Source organism: Cuculus canorus, chromosome 1, assembly GCF_017976375.1.
Source record: "Cuculus canorus isolate bCucCan1 chromosome 1, bCucCan1.pri, whole genome shotgun sequence".
In the NCBI taxonomy this organism is placed as follows: Eukaryota; Metazoa; Chordata; class Aves; order Cuculiformes; family Cuculidae; genus Cuculus; species Cuculus canorus.
Window position 1 is genome coordinate 62,550,726 of NC_071401.1, and position 16,780 is coordinate 62,567,505.

A 16,780-nucleotide genomic window follows, 5' to 3' on the forward strand; every position below is an offset into this window, starting at 1 on the left:
GTTATTATGCTGAGACTGAATGTTACTAAATCGTACGCTTGTACTGCTACACTGGGAGTTGTGGTTTTCAGAAAGACGCTATCATTTCTTTAGAAGCTAGAAAGTTTCTGTTGATTTTTGTATGTGATTGTTGCGGGTATGCTTAGCAACTTGCATTCTCCAGTGCAATCTCAATTTTTTCATTGCTGTTGATGAATAACATCCTTTTTCATATGTACAGGCAGTTAAATCTCATTTGTCATCCTAGTTGTTCTGTACACTTAAAACTGTTAGTAGTACTTTGTTAGACAGTCACAATTCTATTTTTTGGTGCTACTATCACTGGTTGTTATTGGACTATTTTGCTTAAAAAGAATTTACAAATTCCTGCCAAATGCTAATGCTATTGGGTTTTAGAACAATGATTGAGCTGAGTTTTATAATAATGAAATATAGCATAAAAGTATATTGAGCAGATGGTGAGCTATGTGAAAAATGCGAAAATAATACTTCAGTGGGATTTTTATTAACTCACTTTCAAACATAGATAAAAAATAGGATGGACTTCTCGTGACAGATTCTGCTGAAAATATATACCATTTTAATTGGCAGACTTGGAATTCCTAGCTTGGTCAGGTACCTCTGTTTGTAGTGTTTGGAGCTAGACGATTATCCCCAGGAACCAATGAAAGTAGCTCACGTCTCCGGCTCTTTTTGAAACAATGTTTTGTTGTATTTAGTCTTAAAACAAGGGTAGTATCCTGCATCTCTTTAACGTTGTGAAACCTAATAAGAAAGTATGTTTAAAAGGGTTTGAGATCCTGTGAGAGAAGGTAGTACACAATAGACCTTGCTCATTTTTCAAGGTGTAATTAAGTTTTCAGAGGTATTTTCATAGTTCCTTACTCCTGTGGTAAAATCCTGGTATAAATAAAATCAGATTTTTGAGATATTTGAATCTCAAATATCTCAAAAATTTTGGGTTTTGAATCTGAAATTTTGGTTGCTAAATAAATAATAAAAGCTTTTTATTTTGTTTTGTGTTTTTTCCTTAGGTTGGAGATATTGTAATGGTAAAAGAAGATGAAACATTTCCATGTGACTTAATATTTCTATCAAGTAGTAGAGGAGATGGGACATGTTTTGTTACAACAGCTAGTTTGGATGGTGAATCCAGTCATAAAGTAATAAAATGTTATACATTTTCTTTTTAAGGCCTATTTTTTGAACTAATCTCACTATGACTTCATACTTACGTGTGAGCACATAGACTGTCTTGTGCAACTTTCATTTCTGCCAGTTGACTTAATTTTTCTTAGTTTCATTATTTTATGGAAAGTTTTAAAGCATATTTGTGGTTTTGTCCATGTGCACGTGGTTTTGTATAGGCATGCAGATTTATAGAGATAATGCACAAACTTTATGTACTAAAATGCTTTTCACAGTGGCCTGATTTGTGAGTACGCTGAAAGGTACTTGCATATAATCTAAGAGGACGCATAATGAGGAGCATTTAAAGGTGCATCTTATGTGAACTATGAGCTCCTGCGTAAAAGCTACTAAATCTTACTTCACACTGTATCTTCAGATCCGTGTCTTCTGTATCTTTGCTTACTTTTTTGATCTTATTTACACCTTTTTATTCATTCCAGACTTACTATGCTGTTCAGGATACAAAGGCATTTCACAGCGAACAAGAAATAGATGCACTACATGCTACTATTGAATGTGAACAACCTCAGCCTGACCTTTATAAGTAAGAAAATGGTTTTGGCCTGTTTTATTTAAGGTGCCGTACCACCAGTGTATTATAGGAGTATCATAATGAAAAGATACTGCCTGCATCTGTTTGGTTAGAGTGGGCCCTTTGGTGAGACTGAAGTCCAGTTAGTCTTTCATCTGTGCTCCTTTCCTGCGGGTAGTTCTGTGATTTGCTCTAGGCCAGTGGTCTCCAAAGGGAGGTGCATGAAATGATCCATTGGGGTGCGTGATGAAAATTTTTAGGCTTTTGTTGTTTTTTTTAATCTAAAAAATAAGAAGGAAATTAAGTTTTACTAATCTTTAATATTTATTGACACTGGCACCTTTGCTCGGTCTGTACGTCATTATTACTTGATGCCTTACCTCTCAATGAACCACAGTGGTGATTCGTTCCGTTACTGTAATTCTCATGATTCTTCGTAACCTGTGCAGTGTCTTTAGACGTGGTTTTGCTGTTCTGTGTATTCTCTCAGCAGACAGGCTGTCTCTCCTCTGAGCTTGAGACGTTCCCTTCCAGGATAATGGACCCAGCAGCTCCCCAGTTTCCTCTGCTATCCAGAATGCTACTGTTCAGCTTAATCTCTTTTTGTTTGAGGTTTCCCAGTTGGATAGTAGTACTGCAAATGCAGTGTACCAAGTCTGTCTGGAATGGGGTTCATTTTTCTCATAGCAGCCACGTGGTGTAGTTTGTATTTTTTGTGATTAAACCATTTTTGGTAACACATAGATATTTCATTTATTGCTCAGCACTGCATGCGAAGTCTCAAGGGTTTTTGTTAATCACTCTACCTGTGGCTGCCTTCCCCCTACCAGCAATTACGCAGGGGTGGGCAAGGGGCTGAGAACTGACAGAGCTGGGACAGCTGACTTCAGCTGACCAGAGGGATATTCTGTGCCATTTAATGTCATACCCGGCAATAAAACTGTGTGGGTAGTGTTTCCAAAGTACCTGTTAATTGGAGACTAGATGAGTATTGGTCTGGTTATGGAAGGTGGGGAGTGCCTTTGCAGCACTTGTTTTTTTTTTATTTCGCTTCCTAAACTGTCTCTATCTCCCTCTTGCTCTTCCAGTTCTCTCCCCTGGCCTGCTGGGACAGGGGGAATGAGCGAGAGGCTGGTGGGTGCTTAATTTCTGTCCCGGGTCAACCCACTACATTTAAATAAAATGTACTTAGAGACATTCAAAGGGAAAATTGCTTTATGCTTTTGTTTTGTTTTAAACTCAGTTTGGGTTTAAGTTTTGTAGACGATAGTGATCATGCTGTTACTTCAAGTAGCATAGCAAATAAGATTTCTAGTCTAATCACAAGATACATTCATAGTTTTATTCTCTTTTATATCTTTATGTGCCAACTTTACATTGACTGTTCTGTGTACTCTTCTATCTATGTGTTTTAAATGTATCCATATGTATCTATATTTTTGTTTACTTCCTGGATATTTGGGATATGTTTAATTGGAAGCTGTTTGCTCATTGTAATAAGTACCTTATATAAAATACTATTCTCACAAACTTTTAAAAGATTTTAAAAGGGAAAGTGATTTTTTAAGTAAGTGTTTGTGATATGTATATATCTGTATACAGAGAGACTGACATGTCCTTGTAAAGAACATTTGAAAAACTGAAATACTGGGACATATCTGCATGACAATACATAAACTAGCAGTGCTGTTTAACTGTTTGTGTATTTCCCTTGCAGATTTGTTGGTCGCATAAATGTTTACCATGATAGGAATGAGCCTACTGCAAGGTAGGGAAAATACAGCATTTTTACTCATTGAAACATTTTTAGAGTTGAGTAAGTATCGATAAGGAAAATGACCTTTGTTTCACGAACATTGTGCTGCCTTGTATTATCGATAGACTTTTCACTTTAGAAGTTTAAGACTGTAATTTCATTTATCATAAGTATTTCATGTTTAAATGAGTTAGAGTCTTCTTTTTTTATGCCTTTATTCAACTTCAGTTTTTATTTGACACTTTTGTTTGCAAATTATATTGACAAGATTTTGATGGTACTCTAATAATACTGCCCCATCAGCATGGGGTCTTGGTAGTGCACGAACCAGTATGGGTAGTATCACTTGTCTATTTACCTCATTTTTTTTTCTTGGAGGAGATTGAGCATGCCAAACATCATGTTTAGTTTTACTAAGGGTTTGTACATGTGTCTAAAGTGTCCACCACATTGTGTGCATTCAGGAAGGAAACATACAGGGAAATGCATTGTGTATATATAGGATATATCTGTAGGAGAAGTTGATCTGTTGGGTTGGAAGGACATCAAAGACCATCCAGTTCCAACCCCTCTGCTGTGGGCAGGAACATTTCCCAGGAAACCAGGCTTCTCAAGGCCTCATCTAACCTGGCCTTGAACACTTCCAGAGCGGAGGCTTCCACAACTTCCCTGAGCAGCCTGTTCCAGTGTTTCGGCATCCTCACTGTGAAAAATTTCTTTGTAATGTCTAATAAGCATCTTCATCTCTCCAGTTTAAAGCCATTTCTCCTCGCCCTGTCACTAGATGCCCTTGTGAAATGTCCCTCCCCAGCTTTGTTGTATGCCTCCTTCAGGTACTGGAAGGCCGCTGTACTGTCTCACTGGAGCCTTCTCTTCTCCAGGCTGAACAACCCCAACTCTCTCAGCCTGTCCTCATATGGAAGGTTCAGCTTGGCCTTCCTGACCCCATCCCTAAACAGCCAGGCAGCATCCCTATACTCTTCCGAGGTTACCTATCCCTGCTTGCACTGCTTGTGCAGTTGCCTCTTGCTCTTTAGTTCGATCAGCAGGTCTCAACTCAGCCATGCTGATCTCTTTCCTTCCCTGCTTGATTTCCTACATCTGGGGACTCATTGCTCTTGCCCTTTATGGAAAGCATTCTTAAATATTTGCCAGCTCTGTTTTGCTCCCTTGTCCCTGAGGACCATGTCCTGGAGGGTCCCGCTGTAACTCGTTGAAGAGCTGGAAGTTTGCTTTCATGAAGTTTAGGATCCTGTTTATAATCCTAGCCTCAGGACAATGAATTCCACCAGCACATGATCATGGTAGCCCAGGCTACCTCTGATCTTGACATCACTGATGAGCTCACTTGCATTGGTGACCATCAGGTCCAGTATTGTATCCCCTTGTGTAGGGGAGTTCACTACCTGGGTTAAGAAGTTGTCTTCAGTGCACTGTAGTAATCTCTTGGATTGTTTACAGCTTGCCATGCTACTTTTCCAGTATTATGTGTGTTCTACATGACTTTCACTAAGGTCTGCTTTTTCTCTCTCAATTATGTTTTGTAATATCTATCTTTTTACAGGCCATTAGGATCTGAAAATCTGCTTCTTAGAGGAGCCACTTTAAAGAATACAGAAAAGATCTTTGGTAAATACTTCTGCTGATTATGTAAATGGACCCTGAAGAAATAAGCAAACATCCAACAAGTTTACAACCCTACAGTTACTACTGAGAATGTTATTTCTATTAAATCACTTGATTTGCAGCTTTTTAATAGGGCTTACTGTTGCTGTAATTGCAGTAACTATTATTGATGTACAGTGACCATAGAGATTTTTGGGAGGGAACTTCTGTAATTCAAGGATTAGTAAAGATGACTCAACTTGATGTAAATATATGGTTTTTGACCAAGCACTGTAAGTTCATGTTGTCTAGAGTATTTAATGAGTATTGAAACCTCTCAAATGTTTTGCTCATTTGTCAGGACAGGAAATTAGACTTTCTACTAGCAAGTGTATTTTGTGTGTATGGATTGTCTTCTTTCCATGGAAAATTTTGAATGTTTTGGCAGAAACAGGAAGCATAAACTGAGGTGTTTTATGGAAATTCTTCACAAAAGCCTAGTGAGAGTAGTAGTTCCACTGTAACAAGTCATTCTTTCCGGGTGACAAAAAGGAAAGGATCCAAGTCGTCCTCTATTATATACAACATCTGTATGCCCAAGAAAGAAGATCATAGATAGGCATGAACTACATAGCCTAAAATACAAAAATTATGCGAATTTTTCTCCTGAAAGACTGTAGAAATTGTATATTAATTGCAACCTCTTTTCTTTGCTTCTAATTATAATTGAAAATAGACGAACTGATAGAATTAGTTTGTAGTAAGTATTTCTGTCAACTTCAGAGGATGGATTTAATATTTCTGTTAACTTGTGTGTTGGGCAGAGATGTTCCTAGTATGAGTGGTTATTTCTAGTCTGCCTAACTCATGTTTCCTGTTACTCCAGCACAATCCATATCCTAAATTATTTCATTTTAGCAATGTACAGGTGTGCAGGTTTAATGAGTACTTTAAATCCATCTTTTTTTTTTTACAGCTTATTTTAGTTGTTTATAGTTATTATGAAGTTTAGTTTCTCAATCCGTGTTACCAACAAGAAATTGGTAATATCTGGTGGTCAGTCTTTTAATGAATTCTTAAGTTTTCTTGAAGCAAGCAAAATCAATGGCTGCCTTTTATTCTTCTTGGATATATCCTGTAGTTTAGCCCTATCTAGATTTTAATTTACAATGCATTACTTCAATTCTAAAATTAAAGCCAAAATAAGAACTTAAAAATGCAAGGGCATTAGAGCATTTTTCAAAACCCAGCTTTGGTTTGACTTGATACCATAGCAGCATGCTAGCAATTGGTAGCTACGACCCTGAAATGAGATGTCAATACTGCTTCAAATTGCCCTCTAAGAACCACAATATTAAAGCCATTTCTGATTTTTTTAGTATCATCCAAATCTTTATTTTTTCCTTCAGATTACAGAGAATTAAAGAAATTACAGAGCATAATGATCTAGTGAATTCTGCTTTTAAGTTATTGTACTGTGCAATCTTTATTAAAACAGGTTGTCTAATTTCAGGTGTTGCTATCTACACTGGCATGGAAACTAAGATGGCATTAAATTACCAGGCAAAATCACAGAAGAGATCTGCTGTAGAAAAGTAAAATTTCTAATGTTTATTTTGGGGGTGGAAAACTGCATGTTTGAGTAGTGAATAAAAGGATTTTTTTTTTCTTATGTATCTTCTGTTGATTTTTAAATTAAAAAAGAGGTACAGGAACTTAAAAATTTCCTTTTTGTTGTGTATGATTTTTTTACTCATAAGATTAGTTGTATAATAATCAAATAGTGAGAATCTAATTTATTACATGTTAGAAAGAAAACCTTTTTTTCCCTTGCTAGAGTACACCTACTGACGGTTATCCAATTTTTTATCAATATCATAACATTTGTTTTCATTGTAATTAAGTTTTAGATTCAGTAAAAACTCTTCCGATGCACTTAACTTTGGATCAACTGCAGTAACACAAAGACTGTCTATGGCAGGTTTTCCATGGCTTAGATAAAATTGACTGTTCATATGGGCATATATGATGGGAAAGGAAGATACTATCATTAAGGGATGAGCTGACATTGGTTGAAGTTTTTAAAACAGAGGGGATTATTGTCTAGTTCTGCTCTGCTACATGGAATCATCAGCTCTAAGTAAAGTACCTGACCTTGTGAAAAAAAAGATACAATTCATCAAGACAAGGTGCACTGAGGAGGCAGCATTCCGTCTCTTAGTGATCTGTCTCTTTCTAGTGTTGTTGCTATATAACCCATGGCTTTTATCTCATATCCATCTTTCATGTAAATATAATTTTAAAGGCTGAGTATTCTTGCTCTTTCCTTTTTTTTTTACCTCTAGAAAGAGTTAAACTACTGCAGCTACATAGCAAAGTGTTCTTGATTTGTGTTTCTATAAATGTACTTATGAGTGGTTTTTTATATTTGTTCAAGGACATGGCATTAGTAAAGTCATCAGATACAAGCCTGGTTATCATGTTGTGATTCACTCTATGCTCTTGTTTTCACTAGTGTGTGTACTAGGTTTGTTAGTGTGTCACACATTTTGGAAACATTTCACGTAACATTTTAAGTAGAAAATAGTCCTCATAATATCATTCTTCATTAGGAAAACACTGTGGAGAAGTTATTTAATATTATAGTGTTAGACTTGCAGAAAACGTTAGGTTGAAGCACACATATAACTTATTTAATAAACTAAGGGATTTTTTGTTTTCCTTTCTTTTGTTTTTTAGATCAATGAATGTATTCCTTATTGTATACCTCTGTATTCTCATCAGTAAAGCACTGATAAATACTGTCCTGAAGTATGTTTGGCAGAGTGAACCATTTCGTGATGAGCCATGGTATAATCAGAAAACAGAGCCAGAAAGGAAAAGACATCTGGTATGCAAATAAATTAAAATACAAAGGAAAGCTTCACTAAACTCTTAATTTTTAAGAATCCCACTGAAAAGTGTATACAGCCATCATGAATTGCTAACAGTGGTAACAGTACAAGTACTTTGTAGAAGTCATATATATTGAATTTTTGTGCTTCGGTTGTATGTGTGAATTTAACTGATAAGAAAATATCTATTTTAGTATAATAAGCTTCATAAAAGTCTTTTGGAGTTTCCCGTCATTGATGTGAATTACCAAAGAATTGATCTCTTGCAGAGAAATATAGAACAGAAAAGAATCCCACAACTATTTGCAATCATGTAACAGATGTGTTCGAAACAATCTGCTGTAGGAATCTCTGTAAAAATACTCGTCAAAAGCTTAGTTTCATATAGCTCTAACTCTCATGAACATCAGACATGAGCAACAGGTTGCCAGTGTCCAATGTCCTTTCAAGAGCAAGGAATGGATGCTCAGATGATCTGAAGTAATGAACAGAACACCACACTAAAGAAAGCAGAATATTGTTTTACGAAATCCTCCTAGTCGGACTAGGGGAAAATTTCCTTCTTTATCCTAACTATGTGATGAGCACACAGTACCCAGGCACATTACAGATTTCTCATTATCACCAGTAATGCCATACCTCCAACTGGTCTCCACTAGTGAAAAAAATCGAGCCAGGTTATATGCAAATGGTCTACTTGTACTGATACTGAGAGAAGGAAGCAAAACACTTTATTAGTGAAATGCTGCCTGAGAGTTACATGATTTGTTAATCCTTTAATGAGTTTGCTGTAGTTTTATGGGATTTTTCATCTAATTTGTGAATGTACATTTTATTGTTTTCCTTGTTGTCATGCAGATGTTCACCATCCGTATACAATCACTCATTAGTTGCTCTGGATATGTACGACAGTGGTGTGTAACTGTACTTTACATGTATATGGCTGTAAAGACCAATGCAGAGCTAAAACAAGTTTTTTCTTCATGCCCAATTTGTTGCGATGTTATAAATCATAAAGGTACCCATCCTCTGCCAAACTGAGGGTTGAAAGTTGTTGATTACTGTTTGACAGTTGCTAGAACAAAATAATCTGCATGTGTAGGTAGTCATCTTTGATTTTGTCGTTACTTGGAAAATCAATATTTTAATCTTATTTCTTTGGCAGTTTCTTCGAGCTTTTACAGACTTCCTTGCATTTATGGTTCTTTTCAACTACATTATTCCTGTATCTATGTATGTCACTGTGGAAATGCAGAAATTTCTTGGTTCTTATTTCCTTGCGTGGGATGAGGAAATGTTTGATGAGGACACAGGTGAAGGACCACTCGTGAATACTTCTGATCTCAATGAAGAGTTAGGACAGGTAAATTTAATCAAATGATAAATTTCTTAACTATTTCTACCTTTTTTTTTTAGTTTAAAATTGTCACTTCAAAATTTTTAATGCAGCTTAGTGTGCATATCTTTCTGTGCTGATTAATTTTAAAAATAAATATTTTTTCAGATTTGCAGAATAAAAAGTTCTGGTTTCTCAGCCAGGTAGTGGAATTCAGTGAGTATTAGTGTATTAGTAAAGATAAGCACTTATAAGAAGGTAATAACTTCTCTCCATTGGCTATAGACAGAGATTATATAAGCATCTAACTTCTTTAGAGTACAAGTCAGATGGAAAAAAAAACCCCTTTTTGCCTGACTGGACTGACACCAAATCTCCAGACACAAGTTTCATCCAGTAAAATGATGGACTGTCATGCTTTTTTCAAAAGAAATTCTATCTTTAGTTTTCTGTGTTAAAAAAATAATTGCCTTGACACAGATACACATTAATATTTTTTGACAAAATACATACTATCTCTGTTAATTGAAAATGTTTCCATAGGTTTGCAAATAAATAAGATGGTGTATTTCCTTATTTTTGTACAGCCAAACTAATAATTAATATTTTAGAGACGGTTGGCACTATCTCCAGTAAGATTCTTATAGGGAACCTGATGAATTAGGGGCTGATTGAGCAGACAGTTATGTGTATCGAAAAACAGCACAACAGCCAGGCCCAGAGAATGGTGGTCAGAAGCACAGTGTCTAGTGTATACCACAGGTCATACTGGGTCCAGACCTGATGTTGTTATCTTTAAAAGATGGGGTTCATTGTGAAAGATAATAATGACCAATTCAATGTTGAGACTAATGGAGTGTTTCCATGGCAGTAACAATGCCCCTGTGTATAACTGTGACAGTTATTCCAGAGTCCTCATTTATGCTAACAGTTGTGGTGGGGAATTCTGATACTACCTTAAGAGCTGTTCTGACAGTAGCTAACCCAAATCCGTGCATGTACATTAAATAATGATCACTGGGAAATGTAATTTGTGTGGATTTTGTTCCCATAAACATCTGTATTGCAGCAAGAAGGACGTTAAAAATGAAAAAGCATCTTGAGAGGAGTGAAAGTAGTTTAAATATAAGTAAGTGTTAGGAGGCAAAAGATAGCTTTGCTGATACTCTTATGTGATAAAATCTTTTAGTGCTTGCATTTCCATGGAAGATGACTCTCAAGAAACTGTTGTCTTGCTTTCCAAAAGAGCTGTTATAAGGATATGTGGTAGAAGGTATAAATCAGTGATATCCTGTTATATTAAGAGACCTTGGAAAAATCTCTGTTCATATTCCTGCTGTCCTCAATTTGTGCTCATTTGCAGATTGAGTATGTCTTCACAGATAAAACTGGAACGTTAACAGAGAACAACATGGAATTTGTAGAATGTTGCATTGGAGGGCATGTTTATGTACCACATGTTGTCTGCAATGGCCAAATTCTCCACGATTGTACAGGCATTGATATGATTGATTCTTCTCCTGGAGGAAGTGGAAAGGTGTGATGACTTTTTCTAGATTCTTTATTTTTACAATGATAGATGAAAATTGAACCGTGATGGTGAATATTAGAAATGTGACTTCCTTGAATTTCACTAAGCAAAGTAGATCTCAACATAGATGTTTTCCATCCACAGTTGTCACAGGAGATGAGTCACAGATCAGATCTTACCTAGTAGTTAGCTTATTGACATCTAATGGATACATTTAGATACTGTATAATATTTAATAAGTATGGATGGTTTGATAGTCAGTTCTCTACTATTTACAACACTTAGTATGGGGTACAAAGATTATTGTGTAAGCTTACTATATGTACTTCAAATGTTACGTGTGCAGAAAATGTCACTTGCCAACCAGTTGATGTTTGGTGTCAGATAAAGGGATCTCTCAGCCGCAAGGGATAACCTTGAGGCATCCATGCTCAAAGGGAGATCAGAGCTGTGCAGCCACCTGCTATGGAGGGAGAGCTCAATGAACTCTGAGTGTAGCTATTTATAGCATAGTGTGGTTGATTTGTAGTCAGATTTCCTGCTGTGTTGATGCAGTTTTGACTGCCTATGTGCCCACTTTCCAGACAGACGGGTTTGGGGTTTTTTGTTTTCTTTTTTTGCTCTGTTCTCTCTCATAGCCTCACCCAATAGGATGAGCTTTGATTAGGCTAACTTGCTAAGCATCTACCTGGACCAAAGTCCAGTTAGTTTAAACAGAAGTACATCAGTTGCACTTGTTTAGAGTAATATTTACAGGCTTAACAGGAAGCTTCCCAACTTACTGCAGCTGCAAAGCTGAGTTAGGTAAACCCCCATGATATAGAAAATTCTTAGGTTAAAGGCTAGAGAAATGTTATAACTGATTTCTGGTTAAGATGAGCTACAGTAGGGAAAACAAGGCAGGAAACCCTGCAAGGGGGAAGTGCTCAGTGCAAACATTTCCTTAGTTGTCATTGAATGAAGATGTGGCCAGAGAATGGTTTATGATCAAATTAAGTTACTTTTCAATGTGACTTAGAAGAGCCACATCTGAAATGTGCTACACACGGCATATATATGCTGTGGCTTTTTTGCTGCATGAAGCAAAGTTAATTGAAGGTTATTATGGGCAGAATAATAGTCAGAGGATAATAGATTTTTAGATGTATCAATACAGTCTCAAATCATACTTTGGCCATACCATTTATTATGGCAAAACAAAGCCTCTTAAAATACATTGGTGTAATTCAGCAGTCTTATGGCTCTCTCCCGTGGTGCTCAGAATGTGATCCCAAGGTATCTTTTATCTTGGAATTACAATGACACAGGCAATTTGTAATTTGTATTGAACAGCACAGAAGAATAAGATTTAGACGCAAAGATACAGGTGAAACACAGACAGGTATCCATGAAACAGAAATCTTTCTGGTGTCAAAATCTCATTACCAAACCATCTGAAACTTTATAGAGGTTGTTGGCTCCAGCTGCCAAAATGTCCACAGTCCTTTTATATAGCTCTGAGAGGTGTTCAGGCTGCATAAAAAATGGAAATCTCTAAACCCCCTTAACACTTGTGCTCCAGGTGCTGCATCCTTCTGCCTAGACTAAGGACTCCTGAAGTTGTACCTTGGCTAGTATTTACTACAGGTTGTTAAAGTTTCAGCAGAAGTAAAGAAAAAACCTTCTGCCGCATTTAGGTACTCAGAGAAGTAAAAAGATGCGCACTGTCCTTTTCTAGGCGTCAGCACTTTGACTTGCGTGGCCATGCCAATAGCACTGGCAGCTGTCAAGCAGTTGTATGGTTAACCCTGGGAAAGACTTGGCTCCCGGTGAAGGGCAAGGGAACTGTGACACTGCCTTTGGTAATAAATAGTAGCGATCAGTGACATGGCTAATCTTCCAAAAGGAAAGTTTTTCAATCGAATATTTGAGAGTGATCACACATAATGACAACCATTCCCTTTTTGTTTTAGGAGCGAGAGGAACTATTCTTCCGAGCTCTTTGTCTTTGCCATACTGTTCAGGTAAAAGATGATGACAACGTAGATGGATTGAAGAAAAACCAGTTCTCAAGAAGATCTTGTATATATATTTCGTCATCACCTGATGAAGTTGCTTTAGTAGAGGGAATACAGAGGTATGGGTGTAAATAAGATGTTACACTTTTAATCTAGAGATCTAATCACTGAAGTTCAAAAGTCGTAATAACAAATATCAAATCATCTAGCATTGATGATTTTTTTAACGTACAGTCATGACTATTCCTATTTATAAATGAAATAAAAATACTTTTTTCCCCAAAAGATAAGGTCAGTTTTAAATCTTTATGACATACTTAAACTGTGTAGTTATATATTTGTTGTATTGATTCTCTTTGTGTGCTTCGTTTTACAGACTTGGTTACACCTATCTAAGGCTGAAGGACAATTTTATGGAGATCTTAAATCGGGAAAATAAATTAGAGAAGTGAGTAGTTAAAAATATAACAAAACAGACTCATGAGGAATTTTTACTGATGTGTTTAATAAATCGTTCTTTCCCTATACATTAATTTTTAATTCAGGACAATCAGAAACTGTACACTTCAGAAAAATAAATGACCTAATATTTATAATTTTAATAGCCCCTGTACTTTCATATAGTCTGTTAGCTTGACAGTGTATGCAGTGTGAAATATTAACATAACAAAGATGCGGCGTGGGGTTCATGATGTAATAAATAGTGCCTAATAGTTTTAGCAACTTTGTGTTTTTCCTTTGTTATGTGGTGAATAATATTTTTCATGTCAATAGAAAATGTCATGTACCCCATTTGTTGTTCACAAATTATCTGTATGATTTACAGGAGGGTAGTGTCTATAGGATAAATATTTAATAGCTAGTTCAAATAAAATTTAAAACAGGAACTGGTTTTTTGTCATTTTCCTGTGAAGCTGTAGAATAAATCTTATACAACATAACATACAAAAAAATTTCAATGACACGTAAGTAGTTCAGCTGTTTAATGCGGTTTAAGCACTGTTGGAAATGCTGCCTTACCTTTCTGTTGGTGTCTACTGGTTGAAGCTATTGTATATCTGTGTCTTCCTGTGTGCGTGTTTTGCTAACTACACAGGGACTCTTGGGCACAAATACAGAGTTACTTTTCCTCTTTTAGGGTAGTACGGAGGATTTTTCTCAAAGGTTACTTCAGACTTTGATGGCTCAGCTCTTAAGACTGGGAGTTAGTATAATTTGGTGATTTATGATAGCATTATACTTATTAGGAATTTTCTCCAAAATGCATCGCAGTTTGTAGACATGGGCCTGATCCAGCTTCTTGTTAGAATCTGTTGTAAATATTGATGACATATAAACACTGTGGCCTTGCACAGACTTGAATCCCAGGCTATTGTAAGGGCTTGCAACTGGATGATCTTATTAAATAGGTCTATTTTATAAGCAGAGGTTTTCTCAACAGAGATAAATCCTGAAGTGACTGAAATTAATGTTTGGGTTGCTTCTGTTTGTGCTGGAAAAAAAGGGGTGCTTTCTTAGATAAAAAGAAATAGGTAAGAGTAAATTATAGGAGTATGTGAAATGATTAATTATATGGAAACAGTACAAGAGGAACTTGTGTTGGTCTCTCCTCCTAGAAAGGAAAGGAATATGAGATAAAATCAAATTATAAATAGAATGGCAAATATAAAACCAGTGATAAGAAATGTGGGGTTTTTTTCTTGAGTAACTTGTCACTTAACACTTGAGCAAGGCTCATGAAATTAGGTGGGCACTTTTGAGAGAGAGGAATATCAAAATTAGAAAAATATTAAATAAAGACTGTGTGTGAACACCTACAAATTTCAAGTTTTAAGACTCTGCCTAGGTATTGTAGGTATGAATTTACTTGATAAGCAGTGTAGTGCTCTACTGCAGCATTTCTCATCTTCTGCTTAAATAATAAATTATACTGACTATGCACTCGAAGATTCTTATGAATATCATGTAGACAAAATCTGTTTCAGGTAATTATAATCATAGAATCATTAGATTGGAGAAGACTTTTGAGATCATCAACTCCAACCTCATCTACTCGCCTCTTAAATACCTTTCAGGGATGGTGATTCAATAATCTACCTATTGCAGTGCTGAGCTGCTTCCCCATTTCTTATTTGTAATCTCCTGTTTCTCTCTATACTAGTTCCCTGTGCCTTAGTACTCAACGTAATTGTCCATGTTAGAAGTCGAGTTTTATTTGATGTGCTTGAAGTCGTAATAACCAATTAGGAATCTGAAAAAGCAGAGTTGTTTAAAAAATACTGTGTTTCTGTTTCAGGTTTGAATTACTGGAGGTTTTGAGTTTTGATTCTGTGAGACGGCGAATGAGTGTGATTGTTAAATCTTCAACAGGTAGGGCTGTTACATTGTGTTTCTTCTTAGATGTTTTTGGTTCAGGTTTATAAAAGAATTAAGCATTAATCAGTCTGCGTGTGTTTATAAAAAGGGGGAGCAAGTACCAGCGTAAGTGCAAATGTTAAAAATATTTTTAAAGACTTAGTGATTTGGATTTTTTTTTGTTAAGATAGGTACGTTTGGCTATTTTAAATTCCATGTGCTATCTCTTTTAGGTGATATATTTCTGTTTTGTAAAGGAGCAGATTCTTCCATATTTCCTAGAGTGAAAGAAGGCAAAATTGAGCAAGTACGATCCAGAGTTGAACGCAATGCAGTGGTAAGATTCCATTTTATTGATCTGTTAATATGATGTTAGTGTCAAAAGAAATTAAGTGTTCTAACCTCCCACTTGATCTAGTAACGGATCTGTCTTCCTATGCATCAACGTTATTCTGTGCCAGAGTGCACCCTGACTGTATGAGTAGCAGTCTGTGTTACTCACCTGAATCTGGCTTCCATTGCGTCTTCCAAATGGTAGATGTGGTGAAATGAGTACATTAGATATGCACAACTTGGTTATAACAGAGGTCATCAGTTAGTCTTTTAGTATGGCACTGTGGTGGTTTGAATTAACTTTTGAATGAAAGAAAAGCAAAATACTTCACAAAAGATCTCGTCCCAACTTTCAGTCTCAAGACTTTGTAATTGTGATTTGCTGCCTTTGATTGCTTTACGAGCTATTAAAAGAGAAAATCATTAGGATAGTATAGCAACAAATGTGCTCCTTCTGGGGAAACAGTGCAGTGATCGTCCTTATACTTAAATTTTTGCTTGCGGAAAAAGAGCGATGAACTGCCTGATCATCTTGAAAAGAAATTCAGAATTCGGATTTACCTAAAAGGTAGTATTTGGAGTTGTAAAATACTGAATTTTGCTGTGTCCAAAATTATGCAGAACTCATTGCAATGGAATATGACTGCCAGTCTTATAAATAGGATAAAATTTGCTGGCATTCAGGTACTCAAACTGAAATCCAAGTATTACAAGTATATAAAAAATAACCACGGTGTTACCTGCTTTTGTTTTATAGTGACAGTCCAAAACTCTTTGCCAAAGTCCTTTGCTAAGATTTACTGTTTGGCATAGCTGTCTGATAATTACAAGTGAAGGAGGCTAATGACACTAAGTGTTTACATGTAGTGTCCATTCAATGTCTGTTGAGAGAAATCTGGACCAACAGGTGTTTCTTTGTCCTGGAGCCAGCCCTATTTCTAATTATCCTACATAACACAAGCTTCCAAAAGAAGATACAGACAGCCCCTGTTACCTGCCCTCATCAATTGCAAGAGTCATGGATATTTGTTAATACTTCTCCCTGAATTGGTAATAAGTAACCATAAGTACCCTACTGGGTTAAAGTTAACAAAGAAAAGATTTACTGGTTCAATTGTATTATGAGAGGCAATATATTTGAGGTGAAAAACCTTCTTTTCTGTGTTGCAGTAACTTTTTCCTGTCTTGCACAGTCTATATACACTCTTTCTTCTTCATCGCACAATCCAAAAGTCTGATCCAATCTGGAA

At 36.1% G+C, this 16,780-nt stretch overlaps 1 protein-coding gene across 10 annotated transcripts in view; it reads left to right on the forward strand.

The window, feature by feature from the left end:
• ATP11A (ATPase phospholipid transporting 11A) overlaps positions 1-16,780 on the forward strand; it is a 127,699-nt gene that overhangs the window by 81,054 nt on the left and 29,865 nt on the right. For all 10 annotated transcript variants that reach the window (XR_008450650.1, XM_054071334.1, XM_054071303.1 and 7 more), the window contains exons 6-17: positions 1,035-1,163; positions 1,632-1,735; positions 3,441-3,491; positions 5,044-5,108; positions 6,598-6,679; positions 7,824-7,974; positions 9,144-9,341; positions 10,678-10,851; positions 12,798-12,961; positions 13,219-13,290; positions 15,139-15,212; positions 15,431-15,534. Coding sequence is in view for 9 of the 10 variants with exons in the window: in XM_054071334.1 (XP_053927309.1) it covers positions 1,035-1,163; positions 1,632-1,735; positions 3,441-3,491; positions 5,044-5,108; positions 6,598-6,679; positions 7,824-7,974; positions 9,144-9,341; positions 10,678-10,851; positions 12,798-12,961; positions 13,219-13,290; positions 15,139-15,212; positions 15,431-15,534 (1,368 nt within the window). In the remaining variant the exon portion in view is untranslated. The remainder of the gene's footprint in view (positions 1-1,034; positions 1,164-1,631; positions 1,736-3,440; positions 3,492-5,043; positions 5,109-6,597; positions 6,680-7,823; positions 7,975-9,143; positions 9,342-10,677; positions 10,852-12,797; positions 12,962-13,218; positions 13,291-15,138; positions 15,213-15,430; positions 15,535-16,780) is intronic.